This window comes from Chiloscyllium punctatum, chromosome 6 (genome assembly GCF_047496795.1).
Source record: "Chiloscyllium punctatum isolate Juve2018m chromosome 6, sChiPun1.3, whole genome shotgun sequence".
Classification (NCBI taxonomy): Eukaryota; Metazoa; Chordata; class Chondrichthyes; order Orectolobiformes; family Hemiscylliidae; genus Chiloscyllium; species Chiloscyllium punctatum.
In genome coordinates, this window is record NC_092744.1 from 35,702,415 (window position 1) to 35,716,269 (window position 13,855).

At 39.1% G+C, this 13,855-nt stretch overlaps 1 protein-coding gene across 4 annotated transcripts in view; it reads left to right on the plus strand.

Annotated features, from left to right (window-relative positions):
- Positions 1–13,855, plus strand: part of fxr1 (FMR1 autosomal homolog 1) — a 110,741-nt gene that overhangs the window by 60,939 nt on the left and 35,947 nt on the right. For all 4 annotated transcript variants that reach the window (XM_072572432.1, XM_072572433.1, XM_072572434.1 and 1 more), the window contains exons 10-11: positions 6,499–6,608; positions 10,447–10,533. In XM_072572432.1, coding sequence (XP_072428533.1) covers positions 6,499–6,608; positions 10,447–10,533 — 197 coding nt within the window. The remainder of the gene's footprint in view (positions 1–6,498; positions 6,609–10,446; positions 10,534–13,855) is intronic.

The window sequence follows — 13,855 nt, forward strand, 5'->3', positions numbered from 1 at the left end:
TTCTTCTCATGACCCTTGGAGTTCAACTCTTTTGTCCTATTTGGTTTAAAGCTGTAATAAAGTCAAATGCTGAGCGGCCATATCAGAAACAGCACTAAATGTCAGTGAGCAATTTATTGCTGAGCAGCTGTCACTTAATGATATTGTTTACAACTGCTTCCATATAGATGATCAAGAGTAGACTAATGGGCTGGTTGACTACTCTTGTTAATGCTCAATTAAATTATTACTGCTTTGGAATGTTGTTGACAGGACATGCCTGCTCAACTTTTGCGTAGAGCACAGAAACAGACCCTTCAGTTCAACTAGACCATGCCAAGCCTAATCCAAACTAAGCTCGTTCCACCTGCCTGCTCCAAACATTTCCTATTTATGTACTTAGCCAAATGTCTGTTAAGCATTGTAACTGTGCCTATATCCACCAATTCCTCAGGAAGTTCATTCCATATAAACCACCCTCGTAAAAAGAATTCACCCCTCATCTTTTTTACACCTCTCTTCTCACACCTTTAAAAGTATTACCTCTAGTCTTGAAATCTCCCATTCCAGGGAAAGGACAACTGCCATTAACCCTATCTATGCCCCCTCATGATTTTATAAGGTCACCTGTCAACCACCGACATTTCAGTGAAAACATCTTAGCCTCTCCAGCCTTTCTTGATAACTCAAGCATTTCATATCCATCAACATCCTCGTAAGTCTCTTCTGAACCCTCTCCAGCTTAGTAATATCCTTCCTATAATGGATGACCAGAACTGGACGCATTACTCCAGAAACAGCCTCACCAATTTCCTGTACAACTTCAATATGATTTCCCAATTCCTACATTCAAAAGGACTGCAATGAAAGCAAGCATGCTAAATGCCTTTTTAACCACCCTGTCTACATGTGATGCAAACTTCAAATAATTATTTACCTGAACTCCTAGGTCCTTCTGCTCTAAAACACTACCCAAGGCCCTGCCATTAATTATATAAGCCTTACCTTTGCTTGTTGTAACAAAATTCAGTACCTCGCATTTATCCAGATTGAACTCCATCAGCCATTTTTCAGCCCATTGAAAGATTTGGTAAGATCCCTTTGTAATCTTAGAAAACCTTCATTGTCTACTACGCCACCAATTTTGGTGTCGTCCACAAACTTACTAGATATGCCTTCTATATTCTCATCTAAATCACTTATGTAAATGACAAACAAAAGAGGGCCCATATCCGATCCCTGCTATGGAACGCCATTGTTGTAGCTGTACTGGAACATTTTGGCTAGGATGTGGGTAATGCTGGAGTTTAAGTTTTCGTTCTTCATGCTTAGATGTTTCTTGAAACAGTGGAGTAAATCAACTTGGCTGAAGACTGGCATTTGAGATCCCGGGGATCATCAACTGGCAAAAGTCCAATGCTAGTACTTCAGCCTTGCATTTTGCACTGTTGTACTAGGCTCCTCCAACATTGGAAATGGGCATATTTGTGAAGCTGATGTCTCCTATTTAGTTGTCCACCATTTACAGCCAAATGCAGTACGGCTACAAAACTCATATCTTGTGGTGAAACTGTAGTATCTCTACCTCCTGAATCAAGAAACCTAGGTCAAGTCCCACTTGCTCCAGAAGTGTATAATAACATCAGAAAATAAAAATTGGTGGGCAGAATTGTGATTCTGATGAAGGATCACTGGGCTCCAACATTAACTTTATTTTCTCTCCATGAATGCTGCCAGAGCTGCTAAGTAGGGGAACTCTATCATTGTTCTGGGATGGAGGAGAAATGATAACGCCAGGAAATGTAGCAGATGAGTCAGACCTGGCAGATGGACCTGTTTACCACAGTGGGTGGGGAGGAGAGAGTAGTCATTTGAGTAAAAGGTCATGTTGGAAGCAGCTCAGTGGAAGGTGATGTTATTACAGCAGATGATAGGCAGAGAAATTGGAAGAATATGCGTATAGGGAGGTGTAGTCAAGAGAACTGTGGGAGTTTGTGGCTTTTGGCCAGCCTATCCTCAGAAACAATTCAAGGAAAGGAATGGAAGTGCTGGAGATGGGCCAGGTGAAGGTGAGAGAAGGATGGAAATTGAAAGCAAGCTTAATGAATTGTTCCAATTCTGGATGAGATCAGAAAGTGACACTGAAGACATTGATTTATCAGAGAAAGAGGGTGGGGACCCGAGTAGGACTGGAAGGATTGTTTCTCATATCCCATAAAGAGACAGGAAAAGTGCAGTCCTTTTTTTTTCAAAAAAGTGGAAAGCTTTCAGAAATTCCTGACTGGGAAATGGGCATATAGAGGAATTGCACATCTATGGTGAAGAGGTGTGGCTTGGACTAGAAAATTGAAAATTTTGAAATTACCAGAAAGCATCAGAAAAATCTTGGATGTAAATGGTAAGAGACTGAAATATGTATGAACGAATAATCAAGATAGGAAGAAATAAGTTTAGATTAGTTTCCCTATAGTGTAGAAACAGGCCCAACAAGTTCACACCAACTCTCCGAAGAGTACCCACCCAGACCTATTTCCCTTTGACAAATGTATCTAACGTTAAGGGCAATTTAGCATGGCCAATTCACCTAACCTGCACATCTTTGGAAAGTGGGAGGAAACTGGAGCTCCTGGAGGAAACCACACAGACACAGGGAGAATGTGCAAAGTTCACGCAGGCAACCGCCCGAGGCTCGAATCAAACCTGGGTCCCTGGCGCTGTGAGGCAGCAGTGCTAACCACTGAGTCACTGTGCCACCCCTGTTCTTTGGAACAGGAACAAGCTGAGATGATGGGTCTGCTGGGGCAATCCTGTTTGTTGACTTTGGGAAGGAGTGAAAAGCCAACTCTAGGCCTTTGGGGTCTCTGAAATGAGAACACATGGAGGGAAGATCTACAGAGGAGATATGGTCTGTGAAGGTCCTGGAAACTGCAGCCTGATGTTCATTGGTGGGTTCATGATCCAGGGCGGGGAGAGGAGCAAGTGTCTGAGAGTTGGCATTCAGCCTCTATCAGGGTAGAAATCAACGTGTCTGATACCAACCGCCCCTGTTAGCAGGTTTGATAACAAAGTTGAGGTTGGACGTCAGGGAACAGCGTTCAGCAGAGTGAACAGAGAAATTAAGGCAGCCAGTCTCATGTCAGCCCCTCTCCAGAGAATACAGTAAGGAGATAGCATGCTTGGTATCATGTAGCAATGATAACTTCTCTCTGAATGTCAACAAAACAAAAGAACTGATCATTCCTTTCAGGAATAAAGGAGGGCATGCTCCTGTTATATCAACAGAGCTGAGATGGAGAGTGTAGAAAGATTCCAGTTACTAGGAGTGATGATAACCAATAGTCTGTTGTCCCACATAAATGCAACGGTTAAAAAGGCTGAACACCTAATTTCCTAAGCTGCCGGAAGAGGTATGTCCATAACAATTGTCACCAACATTTACGGGTGCACCATAGAAAGCCTATTTTATTCGGGTGTATAACTGCCTGGTAGACTCCATTTACATTTCTCATTGCCGTGGAAAGGTTGCCAACATCCTCAAAGACCCCTCCCACCTTTGATAATGCTCTCTTCCAACCTCATCCGTTGGACAGAAGATACAGAAGTTTTAATTCATGCCAACAGGTTCAAGAATAGCTTCTTCCCTGCTGTTATTAGACTGCTGAATGGATCTCTCTAACTTCAAATTATGTTGATTGTGCTGTGTGCACCTGCCTGTGCAGCCATAAACTAGTATGCTTTGCTGTGTCTATGCACCCTATGATCTATGTATCTTTATTTGCTACGATCTGCCTGTACTGCTCACAAAACAAACCATTCACTTTAGTTAGGTGTATGTGACGCAATAAATCAAATCAAAGATTGGTAAAAGTACAAGAACAGAAGGAGGGGTCTTAGCACGAGTGGAGTATTGGAGACAGGTGACAAAACCTCAGTGCGAAAAAGTACTTCCTTTCCAAAGAAGTGAGCATGGAGGCAAAGACGAGTTCAGTGTCACATCCAAAGTCCGTTGAGGTTGGATGCATGAAGGGTTAAAGTTAAGTCCTTAACTGAGCACAAATTGTTCAGCATCAATGAAGGAAAGGTCAGGCGGGGGTTATGGTGAACACACAAGAAATGGGATTGAGGGAAGAGGAGAGGAAGGTGGATCTGGAGGGGGTGCTAGTAACTTAATTGTTTGATGCTTGTGTTCTATAACACCTGAAAGGAAAATAAGTTTCCTGTTTAAGCATCAAATGATCCAAAGAATGAGTTGGATCTGGGGAATGGGGTATCTTTGGAGATAGTTGAGGTGGTACTGCTGAAGAGAAGTTGAGATTGTGCGCACACAGTGTGGATCTCAAGGTGCAGTAGGAACAGCTCTGTGAGGACTGCTGTCTGTCTCGGAAAACTTGGAATCCCGGTTAGGTTTGAAACATAAGAGATGGAACTTAAGGTGGAATCCAAGTGGTGGAGGAGAGACTGTCACTGGGCTGTGAGCAAGTTTTAGCAAACACCTTATCCAACACTAGGAGGGATCTTAAAAACAAAATGAAGGTGAACAAGCTGAAATATTAAAATAAGAATCGCTTTAGAGAGAAGAGAGAACTCCTTTTAAGCTGAGATACCCAGAAGAGAAATGCAATGCAAGTGAATTAAGCACTTAAATAAAGGCAAAGTACTGCAGATGCTGGAAATCTGAAACAAACATGTAGAATGTTGGAGGTATTCCAATCTGGCACTATCTGTTGGGAGAGAAACAAAATTTATGTTTGAGTCTGATATGACCCTCCTTCAGAATTGAAAATTGTGGAATTTTCTTTTTGATACCTTTGACACAGGTAGAGGCCCAGTATAAAAGACAAAGGGGTTGTTATTGAAAAGAAAAAGTGATGTCACGTGGGTGTAAATTATTGTGTGAAAGGAAGGGAATTGGTCTTCTCTACTAGGAGTAAAGTGAACAAGACAAAACTGGTGGGTGAAGGAATGTAAGAAAAATGGAGAACAGACATAATTGTGGTCAGTTTCTGAAGTCATGGAATTCAGTGTTGAGTATTTTGTTGGAACATTGCAGCATGCCCAGCAAAGGAATGTAGTATCTGAGCAAGTTGTTTTATTGAAATAGCAAGCAACTGGGAGATCAGAATCATTCCTATGGACAACTTCTTTTGGAGATGTTCTGCAAAGTCATCACCTAGTCTGCATTGCAGAATACATGGCATTTTCAATGTGAGTTGTTTCTTTATAACGATTGTGCACTGCTGATGCTTACAGATAATATAATGGACAGATGCATTTGTGACAGGTAGCTTGGTGAGGACAAGGTGAGGTAAGCTCTTTTTTCTATGGTTCCTTCACCATTTGCTGTTGACCCACTTTAGAGTTTGTGCATATATGTGTACTATCTTGGCAGCTGGTGCAGTTTTAAATTCAATTATTAAAACATTTGAGATTGAAAATTCATCTGTGGTGACTATGAAACTAACATCCATCACCAAGAGTGGCGGCTTACGCCATGACTGACCAAACTGGCTGTGTCTTTGTTTTAATTATTTTGCAGGATGTAGGCACCACTGGCAAAGCCAGCGTTTGTTGTCTATCCATAATTGCCCTTGGACTGAATGGCTTTCTCAGCCAGTTGAGAGGGCTGTTAAAAGTTAGCCATATTGCTGTGGGTCTACAACAGTCAAGTGTAGACCAGACTAGGTAAGGACAGCAGATTTCCCTACCTTTTTTAAAAACAAAATTGAAGTAGATGGGTTTTTTTTGAAGTTGATATTGAGTTCAGAGTCTCCAGGAGACTAACTTTTAATTATACTTTTAATTTATTGCCTATTAATTTGAATTTAAATTTCGCTAGTTGCATTGATGAGCTTTGAACTCTGACACCAGAGTTACTCATTTGGGCCTCTGGATTATTAGTCCAGTGAGATTACCACTTTGCCACTAACCCCTCCTAAAGAAGACATGCAATTTCTTGTCACTAGCAAGGCATGCTTGCTTTCACATTGACCTTGGTCTTTTTAAACACCCTCGTGGTAATAATTGGTACGGAATAAGTAAATCTAGCATTACTTCTAATTAAATTGTAACAGAAAAGACACAACGACCTGCGCTATTGGAATTAAGACTTAAAACGGTGCAGAAGTTTTCAAGTGTGCATTAATTAGCAGGTGAGATTGAATTCAGATGGGGCAATAGATTTGTCAAGCACTGACAGTTGTGATATAGGTCAGCAAGGTCTGTTGGGATTGATGTGTTGAGATGGATTGAATTGCCTTGTATGGCAATAATTTGGACACTTTGACCACCTTCAAAGTTCAGATGTAGAATAATAGATCAAACTCTAGAGGATAGTTGGCAGCAGACAACTTATTTAGAGTTCTTCACATTACTTGATGAAGAACAACGAATTCTGTGGCCACCACTCCTAATGATGAGTGAAGATAGTTTGAGAGTGCCTCTTTTTAATTTGTCTTTGTGATAAAATGTTAATGTTGATTTAAAAATGAAATTGCTCATGTTTTCTCATTTTTATTGCAGGAAAAGTTATCGGCAAAAATGGTAAGGTCATTCAAGAGATTGTGGATAAGTCTGGAGTAGTAAGAGTACGAATTGAAGGTGATAACGACAGCAGACAACCTAGAGAAGAGGTAATCTACTAAAGTGTGCGCATATATATTTTCTTTAGCATTCTGTCAAGCTGTGCGAAACTCCATTCTCATTGCATTTTGATTCTAACTGGAAAGCCAAACGCTACTTTTATTGATTTCTCTCATGACAGTAAGTGGTATTGATGCTACAATAAAATTTCAGTTACATTCTCTGTGATACTAATGGACATAAGCCTAAAAATTACAATAAGAATAGAAGGACAGTGAGTCCTTTCTAAAACTAGATAGTATGGTAATAGCATGATAGAGAGGGATGACCTAAGTTCAGGCAACCAGGATGTGGAAAGAATTTGTATAGACCTATTGTTAAAGAACATATCAATCTGAGAGGAAAGAAATGTGCAAATACAAATAGCAGGTTAGAAGATTGAACAGAGTATTAAAGCTAAGAATGACAAAATGAGGGAAAAATTGAGTACGAGAGAAAGCAAACCCAAAATATATATTTCAAGAACTATTTATAAAAAGTAAATGTTAGCAAAATCAGCTTTCGAAGGTGAATCTAGAGGATCAATAATGAAAAATAGAGATGGCAGATGCATTGAGCAGGTATTTTCCAACCATCTTTGCTGTAGAGATACAAGTAACAACTCGAGCAGTGATGAGTCATGAAATGGAAGTGAGGGACAATCGCCAGAGAAGTGCGACTGAGTCAGTTGTTGGAGATGCGGGTTGACAAATGCTTAGACCCTGATGGACTTGATGTTAGGGTTTTAAAAGAAGTGGATAGTGAGATGGTCAGTGTAGTGGTTTCAATTTTCTGAAACCCTCTCGAGTGGCTGAAGGTCTCATTAGATGGATGATTGCAAATGGAAGTCCTTTACTCAAACAAGGGAGGGATACAGCTCGCAGGAAGTTGTAGGCTGATTGGTTTAACATCTGTCATAGAGAAAAGATTAATAATAATGTCTAATGAGGTTATGGAAGGCACTAGATAAATTCAAGGTAATCAGACAATATGGCTTTGTGAATGGGAAATCATGTTTACCCAATCAAATTGGAATTATTTGAGGAAGTAGCAAGTGTTGCTGATAAGAGGAAGCTAGTGGATGTACTGTTCTTTGATTTAAGAAAATATTTGTAAAGTGCCACATCAAAGATTTTTGTATATTGGTATGGATAGAAGATTGTCTGGCTAACAGGTATAAATGTAGGGATAAATATAAGGGGATACTAATAAGATTGTATCTTGAGCGCTATGAACCGGATCAGTCACCTTATCTAAGGAAGGGTGTACATACTTTGGAAACTGTTCAGAGAAGGTTATTCTGTCCAGACTGATACATGGAATAGGGGGTAATCTTATGAGGAAAGATTAAATAAGCTAGGCTTAGAATACCCACCTTTCCAGGAAGATCCGAGTTGTCTTGATAGATGTGAAGGGGCTATTTCTCTTATGGGAGGATCTACAACTAGGAGTCAATCTTTAAAAATCAATGCTTACTCATTTAAAATGAAGATAGTGATTTTTTTTTTCCCCTCAGAGGTCTGTGAACCTTTAAACCTTTGCCACTGCTTTTTCAGGAAGAGAATCTTTATCTATCTCTGCCTTAAAAATATTTAGAGTTTTGTTAAGTAAAAGGTTGAGAGAACGTTGATTTGAGTTTGCAATCCAATTAGCTAAAGTTTTTAAGCCTTGAAGCAAGCTGGAGATCTCGATGGCCTAATCTTCCTTGTTTTGACTGTTCAGGTAGCTGTAAAATATTCAGTGGTAATATCGCATAAGAGAAGGGGTCTTGTGTCCTGACCAGTTCTAAGCACTAAACAGAATAGATTCTCATGAACAGTAAGCAGTTACTGTGCAATGTTGCTTATTCATTTACCTATGCAGCTGTGGTCACTTCTAATAAATTTAATTAGATGTGAAGTGCTTTAGAATATCTTAATGATATGATGAATGTTATATAGATTTTTCCCCGGGTACAACAGAGTGTTACAAGGGGACATAAATTTAAGGTGAAGGGTGGAAGGTATAGGGGAGATGTCAGGGGTGGGTTCTTTACCCAGAGAGTAGTGGGGGCATGGAATGCGCTGCCCGTGGGAGTGGTAGAGTCAGAATCATTGGCGACCTTTAAGCGGCATTTGGATAGGTACATGGATGGGTGCTTAATCTAGGTTAGAAGTTCGGCACAACATCGTGGGCCGAAGGGCCTGTTCTGTGCTGTATTGTTCTATGTTCTATGTTCTATGTTCTCTCTGTTCTAAGTTCTTATTTACTTTAGTAGTCATTAGTAAATTTAACCTCATTTCAAATGAACATTTTAGAACTGACATTTTAAGTTAATTTTGTGGTTTGAATGAAGATCAATTTGAAGGAGTCACCACTTGCCATAATGTGTGGTTTTGCTGTTTTTGCACAGCATCTTTGGGGAAAATTGTCTTGAGATTATTAAGGTTATAAGTCAAACAGAGATGGGGGCCCTGGTTCAAAAATAAAGGGAAATTAAAAGCTGGCTTTTTTTTAAAAGTCATTTAGGCCATACGGAAAGAGGGGGAGATAAAGGAATTGAGTTGTTGAGTGGACATTCCAGAGCTTTAGACCTCAACAGCTGAATTTATGCTGACAGATTTGTGGCTAAAAAGGGGGCTGCGCAAGATGGAGTTGGAGGAATACAGAGTCATTGAGAGAATTGTAGAGTTGGCATGGATGGAGAAAGTCAAGGCCATAAGGAGCACTAAACGCAAAACTGACACTTTTCTTCACTTGAAACATTGCAGAACCAGCATACAGTGGACACCTGGCATTTACCAATGAACATGAGTGTCTTGAGTCATTGAAGATTAAACTTTCAATAAAGCTTTGGGCATATTGATTTATAAAGAGTAGAGGATTAGAGACCAAATAGCTGATCAATGCAATTGTTGTGTCAAGAAGTGACATTGATGCCAATGAAGGTTTCAGGAGCAAATGGTTAGAGTTAGAGATGAGGTTGTTGCAACAGAGTTGGCATGTCAGTTTCTGGGAGAAAGTAAAGGACAGCAAGGTTACTTACGGTCTTGTTCCATTTGAGATGGTACTGGAATTAGTGGTGACTGTGCAATTGCCAAAAAATATTATCTTCCCAATGTTTTATTGAACAAAATTGTGCATCCTGCAGAAGAAGCAGTGTAACAACAGAAAGGCAGTGGAAGTTTCAACAGTGGTCATAGAGAGGTGCATCTCAGTAATTAGCATGTATGAGCTAGCTATGTCACCAAAACGCAGAATATAAAGGAGGAAGAGAAACTAAAGCTATGATTTGATAGGTCAGAGTGCAACCAGTTGTGTACAGTTGAACTTCTTGGACAGTGCAAAACAGGCATTGGAGGAGGAGTGTTGTGTTTAACTATCAAATGCAGTGGAGTTTCAGCTGATAATGTAACAATGTACTGGTTATTGACCATGTCATTTCTAACTTTGAGGATTAATAGGACTAGGTAGGATGGACAGAAATCTGATTGGAGTGGTTCAGATATAGAATTGTGGAGAAGGACTGAATGAACTCAGGAGATGATAACCCATTCAAGGACTTTGGACAGAAATGTGGACAGGAGTTTGCAGGAATAGCAGGGTTTTTGTTTAAGTAGAGTGACGGGTTGGTGGCTTTGAAAAGCATGAATACGGTACCTAAGAAGAGGAGGGAATACTTTACTGTATCAACTCATAAAAGTAGTAGGAAGAGAAATTGGATAGCCAGATTTAGGTCTCTTGAACAAGATGAGGGTCACAATTGTTCACTGCAATAGAGGTAAATTTAATTTAAATGTATGGGTATACTTGGTGTAAAACAACTGCAATGACTATAGTATTAATATTGCTTTCTAATAATGTCCTTAGGGAATGGTCCCTTTCACATTTGTTGGAACAAAGGAAAGTATTGGGAATGTGCAGGTTCTTTTGGAGTACCATATATCTTATTTGAAGGTAGGTATGCTTATCTTCCTTGTATTATTGCTGCAATGAATGTAGCATTAAACATCTAGACAGTGCAAATGTAGACTCGGGTTCTGCTATAATGCACGTTTTGTTAACGTGAATTCACTACTACATGATTCACGAATTGGGGACACTTTCTAAAGTGCGAACTTTTAAGATGTGCATTGGCTGTGGCGTGATTACATCACTAACACTTGAAGTGTTGTTTATAAAGCTTGATTTTTCTACAACACGGGGTTGCACAAGAACGCAAACATCGCATTAGAGAGAAACTACCTGTAAGTGGATTTGAGATAAGTTGCTGAAATAAACATCTATTTGAACAGCACCATACTTAGATTTTTAAAAGTCAGGCAGATATTACAAATGAGCGCTCAATGTGTTATATTGGCTGCAGAGCATGACATTTCTTTGAGTTGGAGTTTTAGCAAGATTGAATTGGTTACAGTTTGAGATCTTGATTAAGATTATGTCCCAACTTAACTGCAATAACATAAAAGTGAATAGGTTCTTGTCTCAAAGTTAACTCTGCTTCTGTTCCTGACACCGTTTCGAAATCTACTTTTAAATTATTGTTTTAAAATTTGAGAACTAAAATTTCTAAACAGTTCTGTTGTATCTGGCAAGTTTGGTAATGGTAAATAGCAAAATATTGCAGATGTTGGACATTTGAATCAAATGTACAATACTAGAGAAACTCAACAGCTCTGGCAGTATCTGTTGAGAGAGAAACTGAGTTATGTTTTGAGTCTGGTATGATTTCAGCACTTCATAACTCTGTAATGGTTGTTCCATTTGAATGAAGCACAGAACATCAAATTTGGGATAGAAGGTGAAGCAACTTATTCAAGTAGACTTAGTTCAGAAGCCTGGAGCGTAAGTTGGTTGTGTGCTTTAAGTGTTGTGAATTGACATTGCTCCTTATTTGTTTCAAGTCAAAAATTGAATTTGAGAATACTTGCACAATTTTGCATTTTAAAATGTTTTGCCAAGACAGCATTGTGTACTGTAACTCAGTTCTAATGACGTGTCACCAGATTTGAAACGTTAACTCTGCTTTCTTCCCCAAGAGGCTGCCAAACTTGAATTCTCCAGCAATTTCTGCTTTTGTTTTTGATCCCCAGCATTAGCAGTTTTTTGTTTTATGTTAGTCGAATGTGTCTGCCCTGACTCAGATCCATTGTGAAACTTTTGATCAAGGGAGATGAATCCAGTATGCATGCGGTAGAAATATCATGTTGGGTGTGGATTGCCGAAAAGAAGCTAATCAACTGAAAGATTGAAGCTGTACTACAAGGATCAAAATAATCAGTTTTGCCTGTCATGTAGGACACTTGGTCTGCTTATGAAAGTGCTGATGATGCTGAATGGTGTGTTTAGTAATAAAATCACAATGTAACACCACAAAGCTACTCTACTTTTTTCTTTTCCAATGCCATTTCCCTTATTTACATATTTCAATTCATTAGGATAATGTCGTGGGTAAGGACAACAAGCTTGTGTACTCTAGACTTTTTAGGGTTTTTTTTGTTAATGATTGTGTTTCCATCCAACCAGATCTATTTTAGCTTTTTAGAAAATTAGAAACCATACCCATTGGGGAAAGTCTAGATGAGCTAAGCTTTTAAGGTCCTCATCTATTAAAAATAGCTTATGAAGATCTGAAGGTCAAATCTTGATCATCATGCCATTTTAAGTATCTCTGCAAAAGTGTGCCTTTGGGTTTTTCTTCAGGTATTTTAAATAATATATCTGGATTACCATGTCCATTGTCCATTACTTGATATTTTTACACTTTATTACTTGTAATAATATTTAGTGCACCAGATTAATCTCAAGTTCTTCTGAAATAGAGAAAAAGGTATAATTTGTGTTACATGTGCCTCATTTGTATCTTTGTACTTCATGTTTTTGCTCTCAAATTTATTTCCTTAGGGTTTGCTGTTCCTCATTTTGTATTGGTGCACTCTGGTCTTTAAAATTTGAAGTTGAGGCAGTTTTGCTCATTGCAGGTTGTGACTATTGTAATGCACAGAGGCATGTTGAATACTGTTTAAGTACAATCTCTGACACAGCTGGACTATCTGTCTGGGTTAAACTATTATCTTCTGTCAAGTTCCAGCTCAGACTTCATGTCCTATTTGTTACTTTTGCACAATTAATAAATACATTTTTTAAAAAGTGACCAGTATGATCCAGTTGTTCTTGATTCTCAACTGCTTTTGTTCTGCAAAGGGGCATTCCCCTAAGAATTTTTTTTAAAAATGCATTTTGGAGACCGTTCCTACACACTCGAGCTTGCAGTGTTTCTGTGGAACTGTGAAAGATGTTGATTCTTTGAGTTTAGCTTTCATACCATTTCAAACTGAACTGAAAACATAATTTTATGTATTGAGATTTTCACATTGTTCAATATTTTATTTTGATTCGAGTCAATTAGTTAACCAGACAACGACCTGTGGCACTGCAGATGGTGCAAAGACAAATATTGGCTCAAATTGTGTGATTATGGTCAGAATTCCTATTTCTAGCCCAGATCTGACAAAAACTTGCTCACTTTCCTTCCTGGGAATTTTCTCGCCAAACTCCTGAGACAAAATTGATCCTGACAGATGCAGAGCAGCTAACTGACAAGGCAGCCTAGGCAACATAAATTTTTGTTTTGGGATGGAGTCAGGTCAGGTTGGCTCAGCAGTGGTTCAGCATCTGTGATTAGGGAGTCAGTTTTTTTAAAATTGGACATGAGGTGCACCAGATTTAATATTCTAACTTTTGCTGATTGACTAGCTATTAAGTAAGTCAGAATTCTCTTAAGTCTGTAACTCATTTGGGTTCTAGGCACAAGTTAATTACCCATCAGAAGTTTGAACTTCCATTGCAATTACCACGTAAGCAGCGTCAGGATTTCAGAGAGGCCTGGCATGTGTCTTTCAGGGCTACTTTCTAACTATCTGGAGATGGGAAGATCTGTTACATTATTTTCAATTTGAGTTGATTCTTTTCATTCCAGAGCAGAATGAAAAATGTCATGCTCCCCACTAGACATTCTTTACCCTTTCATCCTCCTGGTCTTTTTTGTTTTGGTCTGCATCACAGTTAAACCTCAAACTTTGGATTAAAAAAATTGGCTCAAAGATCGAAGCCAGTGTAGTGGTAGAGAATTGTTTTTCGGACTGGAAACCTGTGACCAGCAGTCTGCCGTAAGCATCAGTGCTGGGTTCACTTCTTTTTGTCATTTATATAAAATGATTTGGATGTGAAGATAGGAGGAATGGTTAGTGTTATGAACCAGACCAAACCCCCTCAAAAT